The 22,892-nt window shown below is 42.1% G+C and overlaps 1 protein-coding gene across 4 annotated transcripts in view; it reads left to right on the plus strand.

The window, feature by feature from the left end:
- The window catches only part of LOC126471132 (uncharacterized), a 143,807-nt gene that overhangs the window by 70,486 nt on the left and 50,429 nt on the right, over window positions 1–22,892 (plus strand). For 3 of the 4 annotated variants that reach the window (XM_050099223.1, XM_050099220.1, XM_050099219.1), the window contains exon 4: window positions 17,141–17,259. In XM_050099223.1, coding sequence (XP_049955180.1) covers window positions 17,141–17,259 — 119 coding nt within the window. Of the gene's footprint in view, window positions 1–17,140; window positions 17,260–17,370; window positions 17,990–22,892 lie in introns of those variants that run through there. The other variant, XM_050099222.1, reaches the window with a different exon arrangement.

The raw sequence follows: 22,892 nt of genomic DNA on the forward strand, positions 1-22,892 counted from the left end.
TGTCGCAGTCATTCAGTGTGGATAGTTTCGTTGAGTGCATGCTGCAGAAGTGTTTAGTGTTCCGACTTTAGTGTCTAGTGGACTATTTTATATGACTATATTTTATTCATTTACTGTAGTCTCGTAGTGTATTGCGACTTAAGTTTGCAATGGATAAATTTGCTACCAAAAAGGCGCGCTTGGAAGTTGAAGTCAGCCTCCAACAATTATTCTGTCATCAATTGCTTCATCATCTTTAGGCGAGAACCATTCACAGCCGAAACCTGGACAATCCGGTAAGGGAGGATTATTTCAGAAGTCTTGGTTGATCAAATTACGTGGCTAGAATATGAAGCATCTAACGAAAAAGTTTTTTGCAAAACCTGCGAAGAGGCAGATGCTAAAAATCTATTACAATTTTCTTCACAGAAAGGCGTTGCATTTACTTCCGTAGTATTTTCTAAGTGGAAGAAGGCTTTGCAAAAATTCCGTCTTCATGGAAATACGTTTACGCGTAAAGAAGGTGTTCTGAAACTAAATTCTGTCACTAACTGAAGTGTGGCCTCCCAATTGAATGAACTGTTAGATAGTGATATGAAGAAAGGTCGGTTAGCTCTTGAGACAATTTTTACTACCGTGCAGTTTCTATGCCGACAAGGACTAGCAATTAGGAGGCACAAAGATGTAAACTCAAATATTTTTCAATTGTTGGAACTCCGAAAGAATGACATAGCTGAGTTTAAAGATTGGTTACGGCGTTCAGGGTATAAGTGGATGTTCCACGATATTCAAAACGATATCATTGATCTACTAGGAAAGTCTGTGTTGAGAAAGGTATTGGCTTCAATCAAGAAGACTGAACATTTTTCTATCGTGGTTGACGAAACTAGTGATTCTTCGATTCATGAAGAAGTCTTATTTTGTATTCATACTGTTGATTAATTAATCATCAACAAAGGCTTTATTGGCTTATATGGGACCCCCAACACTGAATCACAAACTCTATTTAGTATTTTAAAAGACATTTTTCTTCGTCTTGATTTGTCAATGGATCACTTAAGACGACAGTGCTATGATGGTGCCTCGAATATGAGAGGTAAGTTCAAAGGAATAAAAAAGTTAGTTTGGGATACAGAACCAAAAGCACGTTATGTGCGCTGCACTGCTCACAGTTTAGACTTGACAGTTGCAGACAGTCTCTGCCATCTTACGTCTATGGGGAATATTATGGCTTTAGCCAAGGACTTTGAAGAACTTTTAGAGTTTTTTGAAACATTTTTTTCAGAGGACATAACAGAGGCAGGTTACAAATGGGTTGTGTTGGGTTGGGTTGTTTGGGAAAGGAGACCATACAGCGAGGTCATTGGACTCATCGGATTAGGGAAGGATGGGGAAGGAAGTCGGCCATGCCCTTTGAAAGGAACCATCCCGGCATTTACCTGGAGTGATTTTGGGAAATCACGGAAAACGTAAATCGGGATGGCTGGACGCGGGATTGAACGGTCGTCCTCCCGAATGCGAGTCCAGTGTCTAAACACTGCGCCACCTCGCTCGGTGGTTACAAATGTGCAGGCTTCCTTGAGTCAATGTTATAATTCAAGACTTATTTCTTTTCATGTCTTTATTGCCATGCATTGAACCCAGTAGAGGATGTCAATGAAAATATTCAGTGCCCTCGTTTAAGTGTTGCTGATCTGGAAAAAATATTCGAGGGCTTGAGTTGTACATTGAATGAAGGTGTGATAGTTTTGAACACTTTTGGGAATTGTGTTTAAAAGAAAAAGCTTCACAAGTTGATGATCCTTTGCTTCCTTGGAATTGACGTACATCAAAGAAGTATGAAAACAATAAAGTTAGCTCACCACACACTTTCCAACCCCAAAGGAATACTAGAAAGTTATTTACATTGAAGATTGTGAAATGGTGCAATCTTGCATTACTGAGCGGTTTGCTTCAACTGGACACTCACATCATTTCATTTGAACGCTTGCTTTTAGTAAACAGATGTGAAACAAATTTGGAAAAATCATCTGAGTTTCTCAAAAATGACCTAAACATTGAGAGACTGCCCTTACACGTTGGCTAATATCGCTAATAAAAACGACTGGTCTTAAAAACATGCTTGATGTAAGAAAGTACATTACACGAGAGCCTGCATTTCGAGAAATGTTATGTGAAGTAGTGAAGTGCATTAAGCTTCTCCAAGTCGTTCGAATCACGACAGCAATGGCAGAATGGTCATTTAGCGCCCTTAGACGTCTGAAGTCATATCTCCAATCAACAATGGGACAGAAGCGATTGAACAACTTGGCTGTTCTTAATGCCCACCGAGATGTTTATGATGAATTTGATATCTGACCCGTCATCAACGACTTCATATGCAGTATTCCAGTCTGGCGGTCGACATTTGCACCTTTCTAAAGACACTCTAGCCCTAATAATGGCATTTAGAGCAATATTAAAAATCTTTAGAAAATAGAGAATTAAATACAACATAATGTTAAATTTTCAGTTACGAAATATTGATACTAGTTTAGTACAGTATTACTATAGTACTGTATAGTTATTTTCAAATACTTAAATATTTTAGCGTGTAAGACCCAATTAAAACCCGCTATTTACATACTTTTCAACTGAAAGTATTAGGCATACTGTATTAACTGTATTAAAGCATTAACTTTGAGATATTGTTTTTATTTAATGAACCCTAAGCCTTATGCAAAAGTAAGCTTAAATTAGCTATTTCACTTATTAATCAAAGTGCTATCACTATGCGACAGCAATATTTTATGTTTTATCCTTTTAATGATAGTTTAGGATTTATTTAAATATAATTTCAGTCTTTTCAGAGCTATATATTCACTGTCTGTAGTAGTTTATAAGAATGATTATTACTGTAAATTAAATTAGCTTTTTACGAAAATACTGTGCGTGTTTATGTTTTGTTTCTTTTTTGGAAGCCAAAAAATGTGTTAGGTTTGTCGAGTTTCCTGGAGTGTTGAGTTATCGAGAGTCCAGTTTTCGGGGTTCTAATGTTGAACATATGACTCTAAAATGCTTAAAACAACTTTAAAACTCACTATTTTTTATCTAAAACATAGAAAATTTCCCAGGGCAGGACCCCCAGTATGCTCCATCCCCTCCCCAATATTTTTTATAATTCGGCTCCCCTGCAGGTGATGGAGGTTGATGTCGCACTGGGGCAATCATATCGAACTAAAACTGCGTCTCCACCCATTGTGGGCTCCCCTCCCTGGCAGAAAATCAAGATGAGGGTACTACCACCACAGCAACGGCCCCTGTGCTTGTGTTTACTGGAAACTCATTTAAAAGTATCTGATGCTCCTATACTGTGGGGCTATATGCTATATCGCTTGGATGACCTGACTGGGTAAAGGGCCATGGGAGGGGTGGCCATTTTTGTCTATAATGGGCACCACTCTTCTACTCTCCCCTGGATACTGACCTGCAAGCAGTTCCAGTTGAAATTCATGCACGTCAGAGGCTTACAGTTTGCACTCTTTATTTAACTTCACTGGATGCAGTAGACTCTGAGGCTCTCAGAGATCGTATGGATCAACTCCCTTGACCAGTTCTCCTCCTTGTAGACCTCAATGCCCATTGTGTACTGTGGGGCTCAACCTCTACTTGCCCTCGGGGTCAAGTTTTACAGAGCCTTCTGACATCTCAAGAGCTGTCCATCCTAAACACTAGTACACAGACTCATTTCTGTGACGCTCCTGGGTCAGTCTCGGCCATCGACCTATCTCTCTGCTCTCCAGCCCTCACCAACTCTATTCAATGGCATGCCATTGACGACCTTCGTCCCAGCAACCACTTCTCCATCTGCATTCACCTACTGAATGGTGTGTTGTTGGAACAGAAGCCATCAATATCGATGACTGGCAGGGATAACTGGATGCTGTTCAGCCAGTTGGCTGTGTTTGAACACCGTGACAACGTCCAGGAATGTGATCCATCATGCTGCTGACCTATCCATACAAAAGTCTTTCATCCCTCTTAAGAGGCGACCTGTACCTTGATGGACAGACGAGTGCCATTCAGCCATCTGAGACAGGCGTGCAGCTCTATGACGGATCAAATGCCACCCAAAAGCGGACAATGTCACCGCCTTTCGAACTGCGAGAGCCAAGGCTCACTGTGTCATTAAAGAGAGCAAAAGAAACGGTTATGGCAAGAGTTCCTGGACTCTTTGAACCGTTCCACTTGCTCCACAAAAGCATGGGAAGCCATCTGGAGGATTTATGGTAAACACAGCTGATTACCGATAGCATCAGTGCTGAAACAGGAGTGCCTGAAGACAACACCAGAGACATTGTTCAGATGCTGGCTGAGCATTTTGCACAAACTACTGCCAATGCAAGCCAGGATCCGGTGTTTCATAGCTACCATACGACTGTAGAGAGAGAAAAATTGAACTTTAGGTCCAACAGTTCTGAGGGCTACCTCTCCTCTTCCTCCATGTGAGAACTCGAATCGGCACTGACTGAAATTTATGACACTGTATCCAGTCACAACCACATCCGGTACTGCCTGTTTTGACATTTGCCAGTGCCGTCAAAGGAAATCCTCCTCGAATGTTTTAATCTAATATGGCAGACAGGCAACTTCCCCAACTCATGAAGTGAGTCAATTCTGATACCTCTCCTCAAACCAGGAAAGGACTGCTCACGTCCCAGTAGTTATCGGAACATCGCCTTAACAAGCTGTGTAGGAAAGACCGTGGAGCGAAAGGTTAACTGTCATCTGGTCTGGTTGTTAGAGACCATTCAACTTTTAGCTGCTCTCAGTGATGGTTCTGAAGACTTCGGTCCACTGCTGACAGTCTGACCCTCCTAGAGGCGACTATTCAGCAGGTTTTCCTCTGGAAGCATCACTGTATTGGCATTTTCTTCAATATAAGTAACGCATACAATACTACTTGGAGACACTGTATTCTCGTACAGCTGCATCAGTGGGGCTTCATGGCCACCTCCCAATCTTCATAAGGTCTTTCTTGTCTCAGCAGTTTTTTAGGACCAAGTTGGTGACACACTGTCTGATTGATTTGAGCAGAAGAATGGTGTCCCACAGCACAGTGTTTTAAGTGTTACCCTCTGTGCCATAGCTATCAACAGTATCATGTCTACGGTAAGGAGTCCCGTACAGTGCTCCTTATCTGTGTAAGATTTTGCTGTTTTCTGTTCCCCCTCCAGTGTTGCAATGGCGAACCGTCAGTTGCAACTTCCAGTGCGGAGGTTAAAGGAGTGGGCTGCTAGGACGGGTTTTCGGTTTTCTGCAGATAAGTGTTTGTGTGTTCATTTTAATCATTCTCATTGTCTTCTTAATTTGCCTGCCTTGAATATGGGGGACAACATCCTACATTTTAGTCATATAGTGCGGCTTCTAGGCCTCATTTTTGACTCCAGATTCTCAAGATTGTCACACCTGTGAGACCTGAAGGCACTGAACATCATCAAGTGCGTTAGCCAAGGGTCTTGGGGAGCGGACATGGTGGATTTCCTCCAGTTTTATCGGGCTTTTGTGCGTTCATGGCTGGACTATGTGAACGGTGTATGGGTCAGTGAGGCCCTCTTACTTACAAAATGGCTCTGAGCACTATGAGACTTAACTTCTGACGTCATCAGTCCCCTAGAACTCAGAACTACTTAAACCTAACTAACCTAAGGACATCACACACATCCATGCCCTTGGCAGGATTCGAACCTGCAACCGTAGCGGTCTTGTGGCTCCAGACTGAAGTGCCTAGAACCGCTCGGCCACCCCAGCCAGCTCTTATTTACAGGTCATTGATGCTGTCCACCATGAAGGAATTCAGCTGTCCATGGCCACTTATTGGATCAGTCCTGTACTCAGCCTCTGTGCTGAGGTGGGGGAACTGCCACTTGCCATCCAACACCAGCTCCTCATGGCGAGGCAGGTGTGTAAGTTCCTCACAGTTCCAACTTCATTCGCACACCATACTATTGGTTGCCTGCCTCTGGAGTGCCTTTTTCCAACCATCCATGAGCCACAATGCCATTTGGGCAAGAATATCCAGGATGCCCTCCTCCAACTATGACTGGGGAAGGAGGTGTATTTCTGCTGGGTACCAGGGCACATGGGAATTGTGGGGCAAGGGTGGATCGAACAGCCAAGGAGGTGTGTCATGATTCTCAGTTATTTCAGTGTGCTATCCCTCTGCGCTCTCACCCTGCTGTTGAGGTATAAAGTCCTGTGGCAATGGGAAGATGAGTGGCTGGAAGTGACTGAGAACAACCTCTGTGTAGTAAATCCCACAACTCGGCAGTGGAGTACTTTCTCCCAGCCACAGGACGAGATCCTTCTTACTCATCTTCACACAGGCCACAGCCCCATGATGCATGGGTTCTTACTTCAGCAAGAACACCCTCCAATGTGTGGTGCCTGTGGCGTGCAAACCACGGTGCGCCACATTTTGTTGGACTGAATTTTATGTGCTGACTAATGGACTGCAGCAGATTTGCCAGCGGATCTGCAGTCTCTTTTTTGTAGTGATCAAATGAATGTGGTTCGAGTTTTAAAGTTTTGTGAATTGTCCAACAATTTTAACAAGATTCTAGGGAGATGTTTTCAATATGTCAACAAGGTGGTTGGCTGACTCAAGGTTTTTGTAAGTGGTCAGCCAGTCACATTCCATGTGCTTTTCTCTTAGCTCGCCTGTGTTTGGTTTTAATTTCTTGATTAGCTATCTTCCCTCCTAACTGGTTTTAGTGCATGCGAGAGTGCATGTGAGATAGAGTGACTGTGTGGTCATTTCGAGTGCATGCATGTACAACAATTTTAGTTCATCACCACATTTGTTAGTTTTAATAAGGGCGCTGATGACCTAGCCATTGGGCACCCATACGATCCAAACACACACACACACACACACACACACACACACACACACACACACACACCACTACTAGAACAGGCTCCTAATTCTGCATCTAGTGGCCCTATCCTGTCTCTAACTCATCCATGTCCCTGCACACTCTCAAAGGCAGGAGACCACCTTCCCTCACCCCTACCCTGTTATCCCTCCCCCTCCTACCCTATGCCTTCTCCTTACCCCCCCACCCACCCAGCATTGCTGTTCAAATCAGATGTAGCTGCAGTCTGCAGTCAGGTCACAACTGTTGGAGATAGTTGCTGTGTGTGTGTGTGTGTGTGTGTGTGTGTGTGTGTGTGTGTGTGTGTGTGTGTGTGTTTTGCAAATGTCCTATCACATTAATGTGACCATTGGGTAAGTTTCATATCTATATCCAGTAACCACTCGGACTGCAGGTGGCAGCACCAGCAGTGGAAAATGCATGAAGCATGGCAGGGTGTCTAAAAAAACCATGCAGTCGTTGTCAGAATGAGGAAATAGAGTGATTTATCAGATGTGGAAAAGTGTATGATCATTGGCTTTTGGGCCAAGGGTGGAACCATTTCTAAAATGGCTAAGTTTGTAAACTGTTCACATGCCACCGTACCTAAAGTATATAAAGCATGTCTAGATTCAAAGGCAACTGTGGTGCACAACAGACCATAGATGATGGCTGAACAATGGCTATGGAGATGTGTATGGGCGAATAGACATGCAGCTGTTGAGCAACTGACCGGCAGATGAACCAAGGGGCTACCTACAGTTACTTCTTAATGACCATTCAGCAAACCTTGCTGCATATAGGCCTCCACAGCAGGTGTGTGGCTCATTCATGCTTGATAATGACTGATCATCGGCGACGAAGGCCAGAATTTGCATGCCAGTACCTCAACTAGAAGTCCACTAAATGGTGACAGGTGGCCTTTTCAGATGAATCACGTTTTATGTTCCATAAGCTAGATGGCTGTTAGAATGTACAACATGAAATGTCTGAATGCAAACACCCTGCAAGAATCGTCAGAATAGGAAAATTTTCTTGGCATTCTCAGAGTGACCATGTCAACCCCTAAATTCAGTTTGCTTTTCCTTGGCACGATGGCAACACCAGCAGGACAGAGCGATGTGTCGCACAGCTTGCAGTGTATACACGTCATTCAAAGAGCATCAGAATCTCTCTCTTCCCTTATCCCAACACGTGCATATTCCCATACCTCAACTGTTCCATACTTTTTTCCCAGGTTTTTTACGTATTGTTTGCGCGTGTTTTTACATATTTGCACCTATTTGTGTGTATTCTTGCATATTTTTGCACATCTTTACGTATTTGTGTATGACTGTGTGTATTTTCACACGCCTTTTTCTGTTATCCAGCCTCCCTCACAACTACCTAATGCCTTCAGTTTCCCATTTCCTACGTCATTACCCCGTTTCTTCAACGTCATCCCTTCCACAATGAACAGCAGATCGATCTTTCTGTATCGCTTCAGAAAAATTCCCTTTCCCTGGTCAAAACCCAGTCCCAAACCCTGTTCCTTAAATGATGCCTAAACCATATTATCCTCCCCCCTCCCCATCAAACGGCCTAACCATACAAATTCCTTTCTCTTGATGTCAGCTCTTCTTTCATAATGACATTTACATTTTCAGAGTCCACCAGTTCTTGTCCTTCACAAACCTGGTGCTACAGAAACATATCTCCATGGCACAGGCATCCCAGAACCACCTCTACTACCTCCACAAGATAGTGGTACTGTGCGGTCCCTACTATGTACACCATATATCTGAAACTGAATCCCTTTCTCTATAGCACCTGCAAGAGCATTCCAGACACCAACTTCATAAGTTATCCAACCTGCTGACATCCTGCTGCCGCTTTGAGCACCACTATCCAACTCATGTCCTACCCACAGTGTTCCTCATCATCAACCCCTTATAGCATCCAGAAACTGACTAGCTGACCTCTTCAGCTTCCCACGTCCCCCAAATCTCCCTACCAACACTCCACTAAATCTGGAGCCAGAAAAATTCTGGAAAGCTGTTGATAACCCTTCCACCAAAATCTGAAGCCCCATGGAAGTTTCAGTCCTATCCAGAGGCCTCACTTTCAGCCTACACCCAAATTTAACCACATAGAACTTGTCAAAGACATACTGTCATTCTCCTAATCCTTGCAATGGAAACACTCCCTCCAGCGAAACCAAGCCTAATCCCAATATTGGATCTTGTCTGTCTTAGTCCAAGCCACCATCCAATCATGATCCTCCCTCCACCCTTCCACCTAATCACCCCCTGGTCATTTTCCACAAATTCCTTACATCCAATCTGGTCTCACCATCCTTCCCCAATCCCTTCCTAAGAACACTAGCCTTTCAGTTGAAGAAATGACAGCTATACACATCCTCAAAACAGATCCTCACCTAATCATCCTATCTGCAGACACAGGTTCCCCCACTGTCACTATTAATCACAGTGACTACCTGGCAGAAGATCTCTGCCAATCGTATGACTCCTCCACGTTTAACCTCTGCCATGTTGATTCCATCCCAGAAATTCAAAAATGGCTCTGAGCACTATGGGACTTAACTGCTGAGGTCATCAGTCCCCTAGAACTTAGAACTACTTAAAACTAACTAACCTAAGGACATCACACACATCCATGCCCGAGGCAGGATTTGAACCTGCGACCGTAGTGGTCGCCCGGTTCCAGACTGTAGCGCCTAGAACCGCTAGGCCACTCCGGCCAGCCCCATCCCAGAAATTCAACATAACCTGCAACCCGTACTTAAAGCCTTAGATCCTTGACAGAACCTCTCCCATGAATCCATTTTCCTTTTCACCACTATGATAGCCCACACACTCGCTTTCTACAAGCTACCTAAAACCAACCAAACCAACATTCCTGGACACTGCAACAATAGGTGGTTACTGTGCTCCCACTGAAAGAATTTTGGTCTTCATTTATCAGCACCTCCAACCAAGTGCCAAAAATCTAGCCCGCAAGGGCAAAGATACCAACCAAATCTTTCACTGACTCTCCACCATCCCCATCTTTTACTTCATGGACACTTACTCATCACTGTTTACACCACTTCCCTATACACGAATATCCCTCATGCCCATGATCTTACCACTATTGGACATTACCTCCCCCAACATCTTTCAGAACCCAAACCCACTACCTCATTCCTGATACACCTTAGTACCTTTATACAAGGTCCGGCAGAAAAACCTCCCCTTTAAGGAAAGCTAATAAAAACAAAACCAAATAAGGTAGAACAATTTTATTTATACTAAATAAAAGTACATATTATGCCATTTTAGAAAATACTCTTATGGTCTTACTTTTTAAATAAAACATCCCTTAAATGGCTTCCTGCACTGTCGACACACTGATTGAGTCTTTCCCTGAAGTTATTCATTACTCTTTGAGTCATTTCAGGTGGAATAGCTTCAACCTCTTGTGTAATTGCTTCTTTCAGGGCTCATAAAGATTGTGGACGTTATTCATAAACTTTTGCTTTTAAATAGCCCCAAAGAAAGAAATCACAGGGCGTTAAGTCCGGCGATCGTGGGGGCCAGCCAATGTCTCCACGCAACGAGATCACATGTCCAGGAAACATTTCCTTCACCAATGCCAGTGACTGCCGCGCTGTGTGGGCTGTAGCACCATCTTGCTGGAACCACACATTCTCTATTTCACCAAAAAGCTCCCTTAGTTGCGGTTGGAGAAAGTCGTGGAGCATGGCACAATAGCGTTCACTGTTGACGGTTAAATTCCTGTCATTTTCTTTGAAAAAGTGAGGACCGATCACTCCGGAATTGTAAACAGCACACCATACTGTTACTTTAGGGCTATGAAGTGGTCGTTGATGAAGTTCTTGGGGATTGTGTTCACACCAGTACCTGCAATTTTGGCTGTTCACTGTTCCGGCAAGGTGAAAGTGTGCTTCATCAGAAAAAATCACAATATCATTGGGACGAATGTTCCGAAGAAGGTCTTGGCACAAACTTACACGGACACCACAGTCTCGTTCACTCAGTTCCTGCGTAGTTACAAGTTTGTAAGGATGCATTTTAAGATCTCGATGCAAGATTCTTCTCACACTTCGATCAGATATCCGTAATGCTGCCGCACGCTTTTTAGCGGATCGTCGAGGAGATTGTTGAACTGAAGCTCTAACTGCATCAACATTTCCGGGGCCTGTTGCAGTCCGTGGTCGTCCAGGTGGTTTCCTTTTTAATGAGGAACCTATCTCACGAAAGTTAGCAACCCAAGAATAAATTGTTTTCTTATCGGGAACAGGGTCCCGTCGTCCGAGCGCAAAGCGAACGCGAAAAGCACGTTGAGTATTAATAGGCGATTCGCCATTTTGAATAAAATCTTCCACTACGAAGGCACGATGTTCACCAGACCACGCCATGGCGTACACTGAAAACGGCACGTAGGCAGCTACTTAACGACGCGCCCCCCACCACTCTGCTCCTTCTACTGTCCGCTGCACGTTACTTTGTAATCGGGGAGTTTTTTATGCCAGACCCTGTACTAACATACAATTACATTTCCTTTGAAGGAAAGGTATACAAACAAATCTGTGGCACAGCCATGGGCACCCACATGGCACCATCCTATGTGAACCTGTTTATGGGCCATCTAGAGGAAATCTTCCTAGTCTCCCAAAACCCCAAAACCCTAGTGTGGTTCAGGTTCATTGATGATATCTTCATGATCTGGACTCAAGGTCAAGACACCATATCCTCATTCCTTCGCAACCTCAATCCCTTCTCTCCCAGCTTCTTCACCAGTCCTCCTAAACCCTGTGTGCCACATTCCTGGATGTTGCCCTCCTCCTCTCTGATAGCTCCATCCACACCTCTGTGCACATTAAACCCACCAGCCCCCAACAGTACTTGCACTTCGACCACTGCCATCCATTTCACACAAAAACATCCCTCCCATACATCCTGGCCACCTGGGGGCAGCATATCTGCAGTAACAACACCCTTGCCCAGTACGCTGTAGGTCTCACAAAGGCTTTCACAGACAGGCACTCTACCCCAGACCTAGTTTTCAAACAGATTTCCCATTCCATATCCCCATGCACCTTCATTCTTCCCCCACCCCAAAGAACCAGCTACAAAGGAGTGCTCCCTTTCTCAATCAGTACCACCCCAGACTGGAACATCTAAACCACATTCTTTGTCAGGGCTTTGATCGTGTATGTGCCCTGAAATGAGAGACATCCTACCCAAGATTCTTCCCATCACTCCCAAAGTGATGTTCCGTGCTCACCAACTCTATGACATCCTAGTCGATCCCTATGCCACTCCCAATCCCAGCCCCTTGCCACAGGGATGATATCCTTGTGGAAGACCCAGATGAAAGACTTACCCAATCACCCACTAAGCACTTCCTGCTCCAGTCTTGTCACAGGCTTGTCCTCCACCATCAAGGGCTGAGCCACCAAAAAGCAGCCACACCCTATACCAGCTCAGCTGCAATCGTTGCACACATTTTTGTATTGCTATGATTACAAACCAGCTGTCCACCAGAATTAATGGCCACTGCCAGACTGTGTCAAAGAGCAAAGTGGACCACCCTATGGCCAAGATGCAGCTGAAAATAACACGCTTGATTTCAATGGCTGCTCCACAAACTGGGCCATCTGTATCCTCCTGTCCACGACCTGCTTTCCTGAACTGCACAGATGATAGTTACCCTTAAAACACATTCTTTGCTTCTGAAATTAGCCTGGCCTCAACCTACAATAACTTAAGGTCCAACACCTTCCACCCAATAGTTTCTGCCCCCTCTGTCCTATCACCTACTCTCAGTTTACTTCCTCTCACCCTTACTGTGCATCACTCTCTGCCAGCACACCAAGCAGTCTTTTTCCCTCCCTGCTCCTTTCCTTTTCCATTCCCCCCCCCCTCCCCCCCCCCAATGAATTCTAATCCCTGCTTGCTCCACCAGACAGCACTCTTCTCTTCCCTTTTTCCCTCTCTGCTCCTTTTCTTTTCCATTCCCCCCCCCCCCCCCCCAAAGAATTCTAATCCCTTCTTGCTCCACCAGACAGCACTCTTCTCTCCCACCATTCATACCCTGCTATCCCTCTTCTTCATGACTTTATGACTTTACTCCAGATTCCTGCTTTCATTCAATACAACAGTTGCAGTGTGGCCAGAGTGGTTAGAGATAGTGGTCTTGTGTGCTTGAGGTATGCCTGATTGTGCAAATATTTGGGTGTGTGTGTTTTCTTTTTTTTTTCTGAAGAAGGCTTTGACTGAAACCTCAGTGTTTAACAGTTCTTTCAGTATGCCTGTCTGCAACTCAATGTGTCATCTTTATGGTGAGGAGCACTCTAGCTGTACTTTTCATAATACAGTTTTTATCCCATCCTGGAGTTTCTATTGTTTGTAATTATAAATAAAATAATCTCTGGCTGCAGCAATGATTTTAAAAAGTTATTAGGTGATCGATTTTGGAACAGCCAATCCCTTCTTGAGATGTATCCTAGGTATACATTTAATCAGTGTTAGGTATTATTTTTCAGATCACAGCTGGATGTCAGCCACATAGAAAGTGTGAAAGCTCCACTTCCACCTCCATACCACCACACAACATTATACCTCATAGACTGGCAAGAGACTCGGCGTGTACACTTCTAAGCTGCTATTATCTAACACTTCAAATGAAGCATTTTAACTTTACATAGACCACTATTAACTGTCTATACAGGGTGAACATCCATAAAACTGTCAAACTCCAGGAACAGATTCCTGAGTGGAAATGGTGGAAAAAGTTCTTATGAACATGCATCCAGAAATGAGACAGTGTTTGTACAACAAGAACTAATCATCCTGGAACATGGTACAGTGCATCCACCTCACAACAGATGTTCAAAGTGGCCTTCGTGGGCTGCAATGCACACATTCACCTGTTGCATCATACTTTGGCATTCACCATGCTTGTGGGTCACTTGCCTCGAGCTTGTACTAGGGTTCGTTTGTCTCAATACCCTGCACAACACAGTCCTCCAAATATGGTGTATGCATGATCCACAGCCTCCCTGCGTGTTTGATCTGCCTGAAAGTGCCCATGGTCACATAAATGCCCAAACAGGGCTTGAAGTGTTGAGTGCTATTGACAAGAGATTTCAAATTGATTCTGTATTTCTAGATTTCCAGAAGGCTTTTGACATTGTACAACACAAGCGTCTTGTAGTGAAATTGCATGCTAATGGAATATTGTCTCAGTTATGTAACTGGATTCACGATTTCCTGTCTGAGAGGTCACAGTTCGTAGTAATTAATGCAAAGTCAAAGAGTAAAACAGAAATGACTTCTTGTGTTCCCCAAGGTAGTGTTATAGGCTCTTTGCTGTTCCTTATCTATATAAATGATTTAGGAGAGAATCTGAGCAGCTGTCTTAGGTTGTTTCCAGATGACGTTGCAATTTATCGACTAGTAAATCCATCAGAAGGTCAACACAAATTGCAAAACGATTTAGAAAAGATATCTGTTTGGTGCAAAAATTGGAAATTGACCCTACATAATGAAAAGTGAGGTCATCGACATGAGTGCTAAAAGGAATCCATTAAACTTTGGTTGCACAATAAATCAGTCAGATTTAAAGCTCATAAATTCAACTAAATACCTAGGAATTACAATTACGGTTAACTTAAATTGTAAGGAACACACAGAAAACGTTGTAGGAAAGGCTAAACAAAGGATGTGTGGTATTAGCAAGACACTTAGATAATGTAACAGAGCTACTAAAGAGACTGCCTACACTACACTTGTCTGTCCTCTTTAAGAATACTGCTGCACGATTTGGGATCCTTACCAGATAGGATCGACAGAGTACATTGAGAAACTTCAAGGAAAATAAGCATGTTTTGTATTATCACGAAATAGGGAGACAGTGTCACTGAAATGATACGGGATTTGGGGTGGACATCATTAAAACAAATGCATTTTCCATTGTAGTGGAATCTTCTCAAGACATTTCAGTCACAAACTTTCTCCTCTGAATGCAAAAATGTTTTGTGGATACAAACCTACATAGGGAGAAATGATCATTATAATAAAATAAGGAAAATCAGAGCTCGCATGGAAAGATATAGGGTGTTTTTTTTTTTGCATGCTGTACGGGACTGGAATAGTGGAGAATTATTGTGAAAGTGGTTTGATGAACCCTCTGCCAGGCACTTAAATGTGATTTATCCGGTGTCTGTGAGGGTACTTGTTTTACTTCAGGGTACTGCTTCTTGACAGTTTCCATCTGCTTCGCCATACTGAAACATCATCTTGGCTTCTCTACATGAATAATTGACCATTCTGCTCCTTACAGTATGTGGTGTAAATCACACAACCTGCAACACACAAGGAACACGTCATGTGGCCAGAGGTACTCCCATTCATCCACACCATCTACCGTGCCAACAATGTATTTCTGCACACATGTTAATAGCACTTGTTTTCCTCCATTTAGTCAGGAATCCATCCCTGTTTGTCAGCTTTATTAAGGTTCATCCTGTATACTGTCAATGTTAGAAGCTATCTGATACATATATCATTGGAGATAGTAAGAATGAATATTCCTTTACTCACGTAAGTTGTAGGAGTCGCTAATGAGGTATTCTTTTACTTTGTGTTTAAATATTTGTGGGTTTTAAATTTCCTGCCTGATACCCTCCTGGAGACTTTTGCCCCAGAGTATAATATTCCATTTTGAATCCTAGAGAGATACATCTAGTCCTTATAAAAATTATTTCTACTTCAGGTATTGCAGTTGTAAACAGCTGTGTTCATTCTAAGTTCACTCTTGTTATTAACCACAAACACGATTAGGGAGTGTATGTATTGTCATGTAAGTGGAAGAATCCATCGGTCCCTGAAGAGGCTTCTACAAGGTGTCCAGTTACCAACATTACATTGTATTCTTACTATGTGCCTCTGTAGAGTAAATAGTATTTTTTTCACCTTAGCTGCAATGTCCCTCGAGATTATAGCATGTGACAGTACTGAAAATGTGCTAACAATTCTGTTTGCAGGTCAACACATTGGGAGAGATTTCAGAGTGCAAAGCAGGCGAACTGAGCTTCTTCATTTAACTTATCCACATATTGTTGCCGCCATGGTTTATTATCCATGTGGGTACCGATGAACTTCACTCTTGAAGTCTCTCCCAGTGTGTGTCCATTGATCTTTGCTTCTGGTATCTGTGTTTACTGTGTACTCAGACTTGTTTGAACCTCATACAAATACACTTGTCCAGAATTAAAACAATCATCATCTTTCTTATTTGTTGCAAGAACTTTCCAGCCAATGCCAAGACAAGTCATTAATTGATTTGTCAACTATACTATCATAGAAAGAAATAATGACGTGTCAACTCTGTGCCCAAAAGCTGGCTATTCCTTTGGTCTATGAGGACATGCTGAAAAGTAATGCCTCTGAACTTTTCATGTGAAAATACATTAAGGTTTTTAAGTAAATCAGTTGCTATTAACCCTCTACATCTTTAGTCTTCATATCTACATATTTATTTCTCAACAGTCATTCTTGCAACAAACATATTTCTCCCACTGAGAGGCCAATTTGTTGGTACCGTCACTATAGAATGTTTCACTTTGTTGGTAGAGCCACAACCTCACCTCTGCTTGCACTGCTTCCATCATCATCAAAGTGAAGTCATTGAAGGTGTTCTTTTAGTTTTGGAAAATTGGATAGAGCAGTCAAGTTAGGACGATCAATAACAGTGAACCCAAGGTCTTGGATTGTTGTAGATGTCGCATTGCTTGTGTGTGTTCTGTCACTTTTATGCTGAAGGAGAGAGTGCTCCATGTGTGGATGAACTAGTCAAAACTCGATTACAGCTCACTGTTTCCCATGTAGCAACAGTTAACATTCCACACTGCTGTCTTACACATTACAATTTGGAGCCCTTCTAGTCATAGAAGGCTGCAAATATGTAGAAATGCTGAATAAAGATGTAGAGTGTTAACAACAATCATTTTATTTAAGAAAGCTTTTAGAGTTTCAGATAAAAAAATTCAGTGTCATTTCTTTTCTGTACATTTATTTTTCTTGCATTTATTGTCTCCATTTTCTTCTTCTGTTCTTCAAAAGAAAGTGATGTAAACACCTTTTCATCTCATTTGTGGCACATTTTTGCTGATTTTTCAGTAAAAAAATTAATGTTCAGTACTTATCATAAGCAATATTTTTCATTTGCAGATTTGTTAATTATAACTTTTCTTCCAGGTTGATGAACTTATAGAAAAAGAAATACAAAAATGCTGTCTTACAGGAATTTCAATAATCGAGCAAAGTCTGGCAGAACTAAATGATGCTATTGCCAAAATGGGAGATTACAAAAAACAGTAAGTTATATACCTATACTGAAATCAAAGATATTGGTTCATTTGTGTTCTTACTTCTATATTATTTACCTATGATAACTGAATTTGTGCCAGAATAGAATTCAATTACAGATATGTTTATCGTGAGCTGTTGCTTTAACCAATGAAATGGCCTGGTCACACCTCCATTTCAGTGTATCTGATGTTTCCCTCTTACAACTTCAAAACCCAGAGATTTATTCACTATCTGTGTGGGAATAGCGTCATTAACAAAACAGGTTTGTTGGTGCAGCTGTACTGTACTGCAGACCGAGGGGTGTAAATATTAATGGAAACATAAATATATTTGTTTGAAGGATTTGTTCCTCTACTCCTACAGTCCATTAGCTATGACTATTTAATAATGTTATTGGTGAAATTAAACACCATACATGTTTTGAGGTTAATTGCTTTAGAAATTTCATTGAGGATGGACTGTATGTAGAAGTAATCCTTCATTTGAGGTACACCACATCTTATGCAGCTCTTGTGTAGTATGTTCAGTCCATGCTAGTGACTAGATGCTTACATGCAACCATAACAAAACAGTGTACTTATGTTGCAAAAACATGTAATTTTAAATTATTAGTATGTGTCTGTTGGTTTATTCATTAACTGATCACATTCCCTTGACCAAGGTATACAGTAACAATGTGAACTAGCTGTTACAATCTAAAAAAGTAATAACTGTTGTTAAATTGCAATAAATGTTGTGTTTAAGTGCCAGATGATGAATCCAAAACTCTGGAGTTTGATTCTTAGCCAGTCCTAAGATTTTAATCCATCATCCATCACTTCTTTCACCTCCAGCAATGTTTGTTGAAGTGAAAAATAAGTTGCACTCTAGTTTAGAATCCAAAATCAACTGTAGGTCCCCCTATAACAGATCAGGTAAGTCAGGTCAGAGGAAGGCAATGGCATACCACCCCCAGTAAGACCATACCTAGTAAATTACACTGAAACCTCTAACCACACTATCTCTGTTTTCATTTTTATGCTTTTTATTTCAAGTGATATCCCTCTTGAAATTCTAACTTTCTAAGTGCAAGGATGCCTGAGTCACAGGTTAACTCAAAGCCCACTGATCAGTAATGCTCATGCTCATGCAGGGAAGTCATGATAGGAACCAATGGCCAGGTGAAACATGTAAATATAGAGGCTAAATAACGTGTTAGACTGGATTCCACCATAGCAGATACGTGTGAACCAATTGGTGATTCTGAATTGGTAACATGATTCAGGACTTGTTTGCCACAAAAAATGGGCACATGGAAATGCCTTGGTTTCGTTTGCTCATTTAGTTCTCAATTGTCACTCCTAGCAGCCACAGCTCAGCCCACTGCTGTTGTTGTGTGGCTGAGCATCCTATGAAACAGCCACGTCAACATAAGTCATTTTATCAGAGCTGCCACCGCAGATATTTATTGGCAGTGTAGGATCCTATTCCAAAATACCTCCCCAGCTGCTCCCGGACCAGAGAATTTCCACAGTTCTCTCCAGTCTGGCTCCACTGTAACTACAATTTTCATTCATAAATGAGTTGAATCTAACTGTTTCCCGAGTTGGTTTGACAAACTGGTTCCAAGTCTGTCCTGAAGAGATAAATGCCTGTAATTTAGCCTCTACAGTTTATGGGTGGTTAACTATAACGTTGTAATAGCTTGTAGCAATGAACCTACCTATCTACCAGACTACTAGAATGTACCATTCTTATCTTACCAACAGAGCTTCACCACCTAAAAGAATCCTGAGATATATTTAACATCTACTGTGGCTGAAAGAGATTATTGTATGCTGTTAGTAGCATTGTAAGAGACTACTGCAAACCTGTGCCACTTATGATGAACTGAAAATATGTGGGGCATGTAGGAATTCAGCCTCCTCTTGTTAGGACTCATCCACTCCTTCTGCCTCTACCAATTTGTGGTCTATAAAAGCACTCTTTTGTTTCACCAACTGCGACATGGTCACGTATACAAACAGTGATCCAATACTGTCAAATGTTTTTTATTCCAGTCTTTGATCACAATATGAATTCTTTAGACGATGACCAGTTTCAGTCTGTAATGAGATCTTTTTCACATCATGTCCTAAAGTGATAAGGCCATAATGGCATCATCAAAACACATAAATATAATCATCATAGCATCGTCATATAGATCTAAAATAGGGTGTAGAATAGACCGCATCATCCACACAGTCATTATTGCAACTCGCAACTCACTTTAGGACATGGTGTAAGAAAGATCTGAGGATGGTCATTACGGACTGAAACCGGTCATTGTCTAAAGATTTCATATTGTGATCAAAGACTGGAATAAAAAACATTTGCACTCTTTGTCAGCCTCCAGTTTGATGACTGATTTACATTTACTTGTGAATATCTAAGCTAAAATTATCACAAATACCACTACTTCAGAGAAAAAAAGTGTGTGCTTGCTCCATTATGTCAAACATTAAGTGGCTAATGTCTTCTCTGCTGCTAGCTAACTTCTACCTGGCAACTCCAATATTTGTCAGTTTGTGTCACAACATAACTGTTTACAGTTGTCATTGCTACTTGTCACACAACTAACAGGATAATTCAATCATTCAATCTAGATAATCAGATGGATTATTGATGAAATTGTTAGTAATACACTATTTTAATTTTGTTTTCAATTTATAGATATTTTCAGTTTCTTGTTTCTGTATTGAAGATGTTTGCACTGGAATAGTGAACTTTGCTGTTAGTTCTAGACAGGGAGGCAAAGCCTGAATGTTATTTTTCTATGTTCTGTTGTGTTTGTATAAATCCCATGCAACTTATTTTCATCAGTAGCAACAAATACCAATCAGAAGTGGATGGATTGGCTAAAATTCCAAGATTTTTGAGATATGATGAACATGTGGTTCCTGGATCTGCCCCCCAATCACATTGTGCAAATTCCACAGAATTTCTTTGAAACAAATGCTTGAAATTTCAGGTGGTTGCTGCAGGTTACTGCTGACAAGTAGCACCTGCCAGTGTCCACACTGTAGCACTTTTCTTATGGAGGCCCCACGCAGAAGTAATGCGTGTGTGGCAGAGTTGCTTTCAAGTGCATGGTAGTAGGGTTTCCAGAGCCCGTACTGCAAACAGAGCAGTGGCCTTTCGCATGTGCACTGGGTGCTGCTGCAGTGTCACTGTGACCATGAACCAAAACAAAGTTGGTTACTAGGTGGGCCCTTGAATAAATTCTGGTCAAATATTGAAATTATAATAGCTGCAGATGGGGGGTTCTAGACTGTACTTAATTGGATAGTTGATAGTGATCCACCACAAGAATGAAACTGAGGATATAATCATTCTCTTCTCATACATCACACGGCATTCTGTGCTAAGGTAATGGTCTGCAATTGCTAATTCATGTGGTTGGGACAGGTGAGTAAGATGACAATGAACATCATACCAGTCTTGCACCATGTTACATGCTTGGCCAGTAAATTGTAATGGTACTGAGGACAGTGAAGGGAGGGAGGGGGATCACTGTTGGAGGTGGGTGGGACTTTAGGTGACAGAGGCACCCAAATGTTGTCAAATTTGTTTATTGCTAACCATAAACAGATGTAGTGCAGCATGCTTGCAATTAGTGAATGTGAGAGTCCTTTGTGCTGAAGTGGTGTAAAACTCTGTCTAGACACATAAAGGCAAGATATATGCAGGGTGCAAAAAGCAGCAGTTGACACCACAACAGTAAAGTGTAAGGCCCTGGAATGAATACTGAAACAATCTGTTAAATTTTGGCTACATGATAAATCACAATTTAAAGGTTGTCGACTAAACCAAACACCTAGAGATTAGTTACAAACTAGATGTGTTGCACAATATTTCGTGTCATTCACCTTCAGCTTACTTTTGAGAGCTACACATCCAGTTTTTTCTTTTTCTACTTTTTTGATCACCTCATGTTTGCTGTCTTTCTCTATTGAACACACTTGTTCACTATATCCACATGACTCATCTTAGGGTTGCCATAATCCAAGGACGAAAATCAAGAACAAAATTCGGTGATTATAAAGATGTGGTTGAAACACGGATATCATAACACTACATACCAGTACCATTACTGCTACAAAAGGGGCTCAATATGGCTCCCCTCTGTGTCCACAAGAGCCTGTAAGTGCAGGATTGCATTCTGCACAGCAGAACAAAGCATGTCCGTAGGTATGCGAGCTACCTCTCTTGATATGCTGTGCTTCAGATCAGCACATGCAAATGTACCCTGTGCTTCAGATAGCCCCAAAACTAGAAATCACAGAGAGTGAGATCAGGTATTTGTGCCGGCCAAGCATTTGGAAACGATCAGCTAATAATTCGATTGTTTCCAAATATTTTTTGGAGAAGCAAGTGAACTTCATGAGCGATGTGCGGTGCACCACCATCTTGCGCAAAAGTGGTAGAATTCAATGCATCTTTCTCCTGTAGGGTGGATATGACATGCTGCTGAAGGATATCGCAGTATTGCTGGCCAGCTACACTGCATATCTTTGGTCCTTGACTGTGCAAAACAGAATGGGCCCATGATGAACGTAGCTGTGAACCCACATCATACAGTGACATATTCGCCATAGAGAGGAACTTCATATATAGTGACCGGAGGTGAAGATCCCCACACTCAGCAATTGTGTGAGTTCACCTCACCCATCAGAGAAAAATGAGCTTCGTCTGTCCATAGGATGGTCCAGGGCCAGCCCTCATAAACTCCAATCCTTGTGGGAAAGTGAAGAGTGAAGTCAACACGTCGTTGTGCATCCTGTGGTGCAAGCTGCTGTATGATATGGATCTTGTATGTACGAACAGCATTTGAGAATGGTTCAAAGAACCTTCTGTACAGAGGGCCACGGGATGTTCAACTGTCGTGACACAGCACTCCACAGCTTGATGATTGGGAATTGCATGCAGCATTGTCTGTCATAGCAATAGCGAATTCATCAACCACCTGTGGTGCCACCAGTCATCACCGTCCTTTCAGAGTGACACCCAATTCTCCAGCTGATTTGAACTTCTTCATCATGCTCCACACAGCAGGTGGAGAAAGAAGACCCTTCTTTAATCCTTTCAGTCAGTGATATTGTCAAAATGGAGCTGCAGCATTACTGTTGTTTTGATAGTAGAGCTTCACCAATAATACCCTGCGCCTTTTGTCCAAGCTCATGTTGACATGTCAAAAAGTGCACTGTGACTGGACAGGTGTGTGAGACTGTGAATCACGATAACCGATCATGGCACCTGGTGGCCATAATTGGAACTGGACAGTGGCACTGTGACATATGGAAATCACACACCTCATACTCTTGACATTAATGCTGCTAAGCTTGGTACTCTATAATGTGTTATATAGGGAAAGTTTAATTACAATGACCCGGTATTGTGAATTGCATCTAGCACATTCAGGAGTTACTGGAAACTGAGGATATCTGAGCCTTCTTGCACTAGTTGTTTCATGAAATTTGATAGACAATGTTGTTTTGCAGCTGCTATCTTATTTTTGTCCATTGACTATACTAATGACGTAATGTAAGGCACCTCACAAAAGTTATTGTTATCTTCTCCAGTATGACAAGGTGCATTGTCCAGTTAATCAGCAACTCTC

The sequence above is a fragment of the Schistocerca serialis genome, chromosome 3, assembly GCF_023864345.2.
Source record: "Schistocerca serialis cubense isolate TAMUIC-IGC-003099 chromosome 3, iqSchSeri2.2, whole genome shotgun sequence".
NCBI lineage: Eukaryota > Metazoa > Arthropoda > Insecta > Orthoptera > Acrididae > Schistocerca > Schistocerca serialis.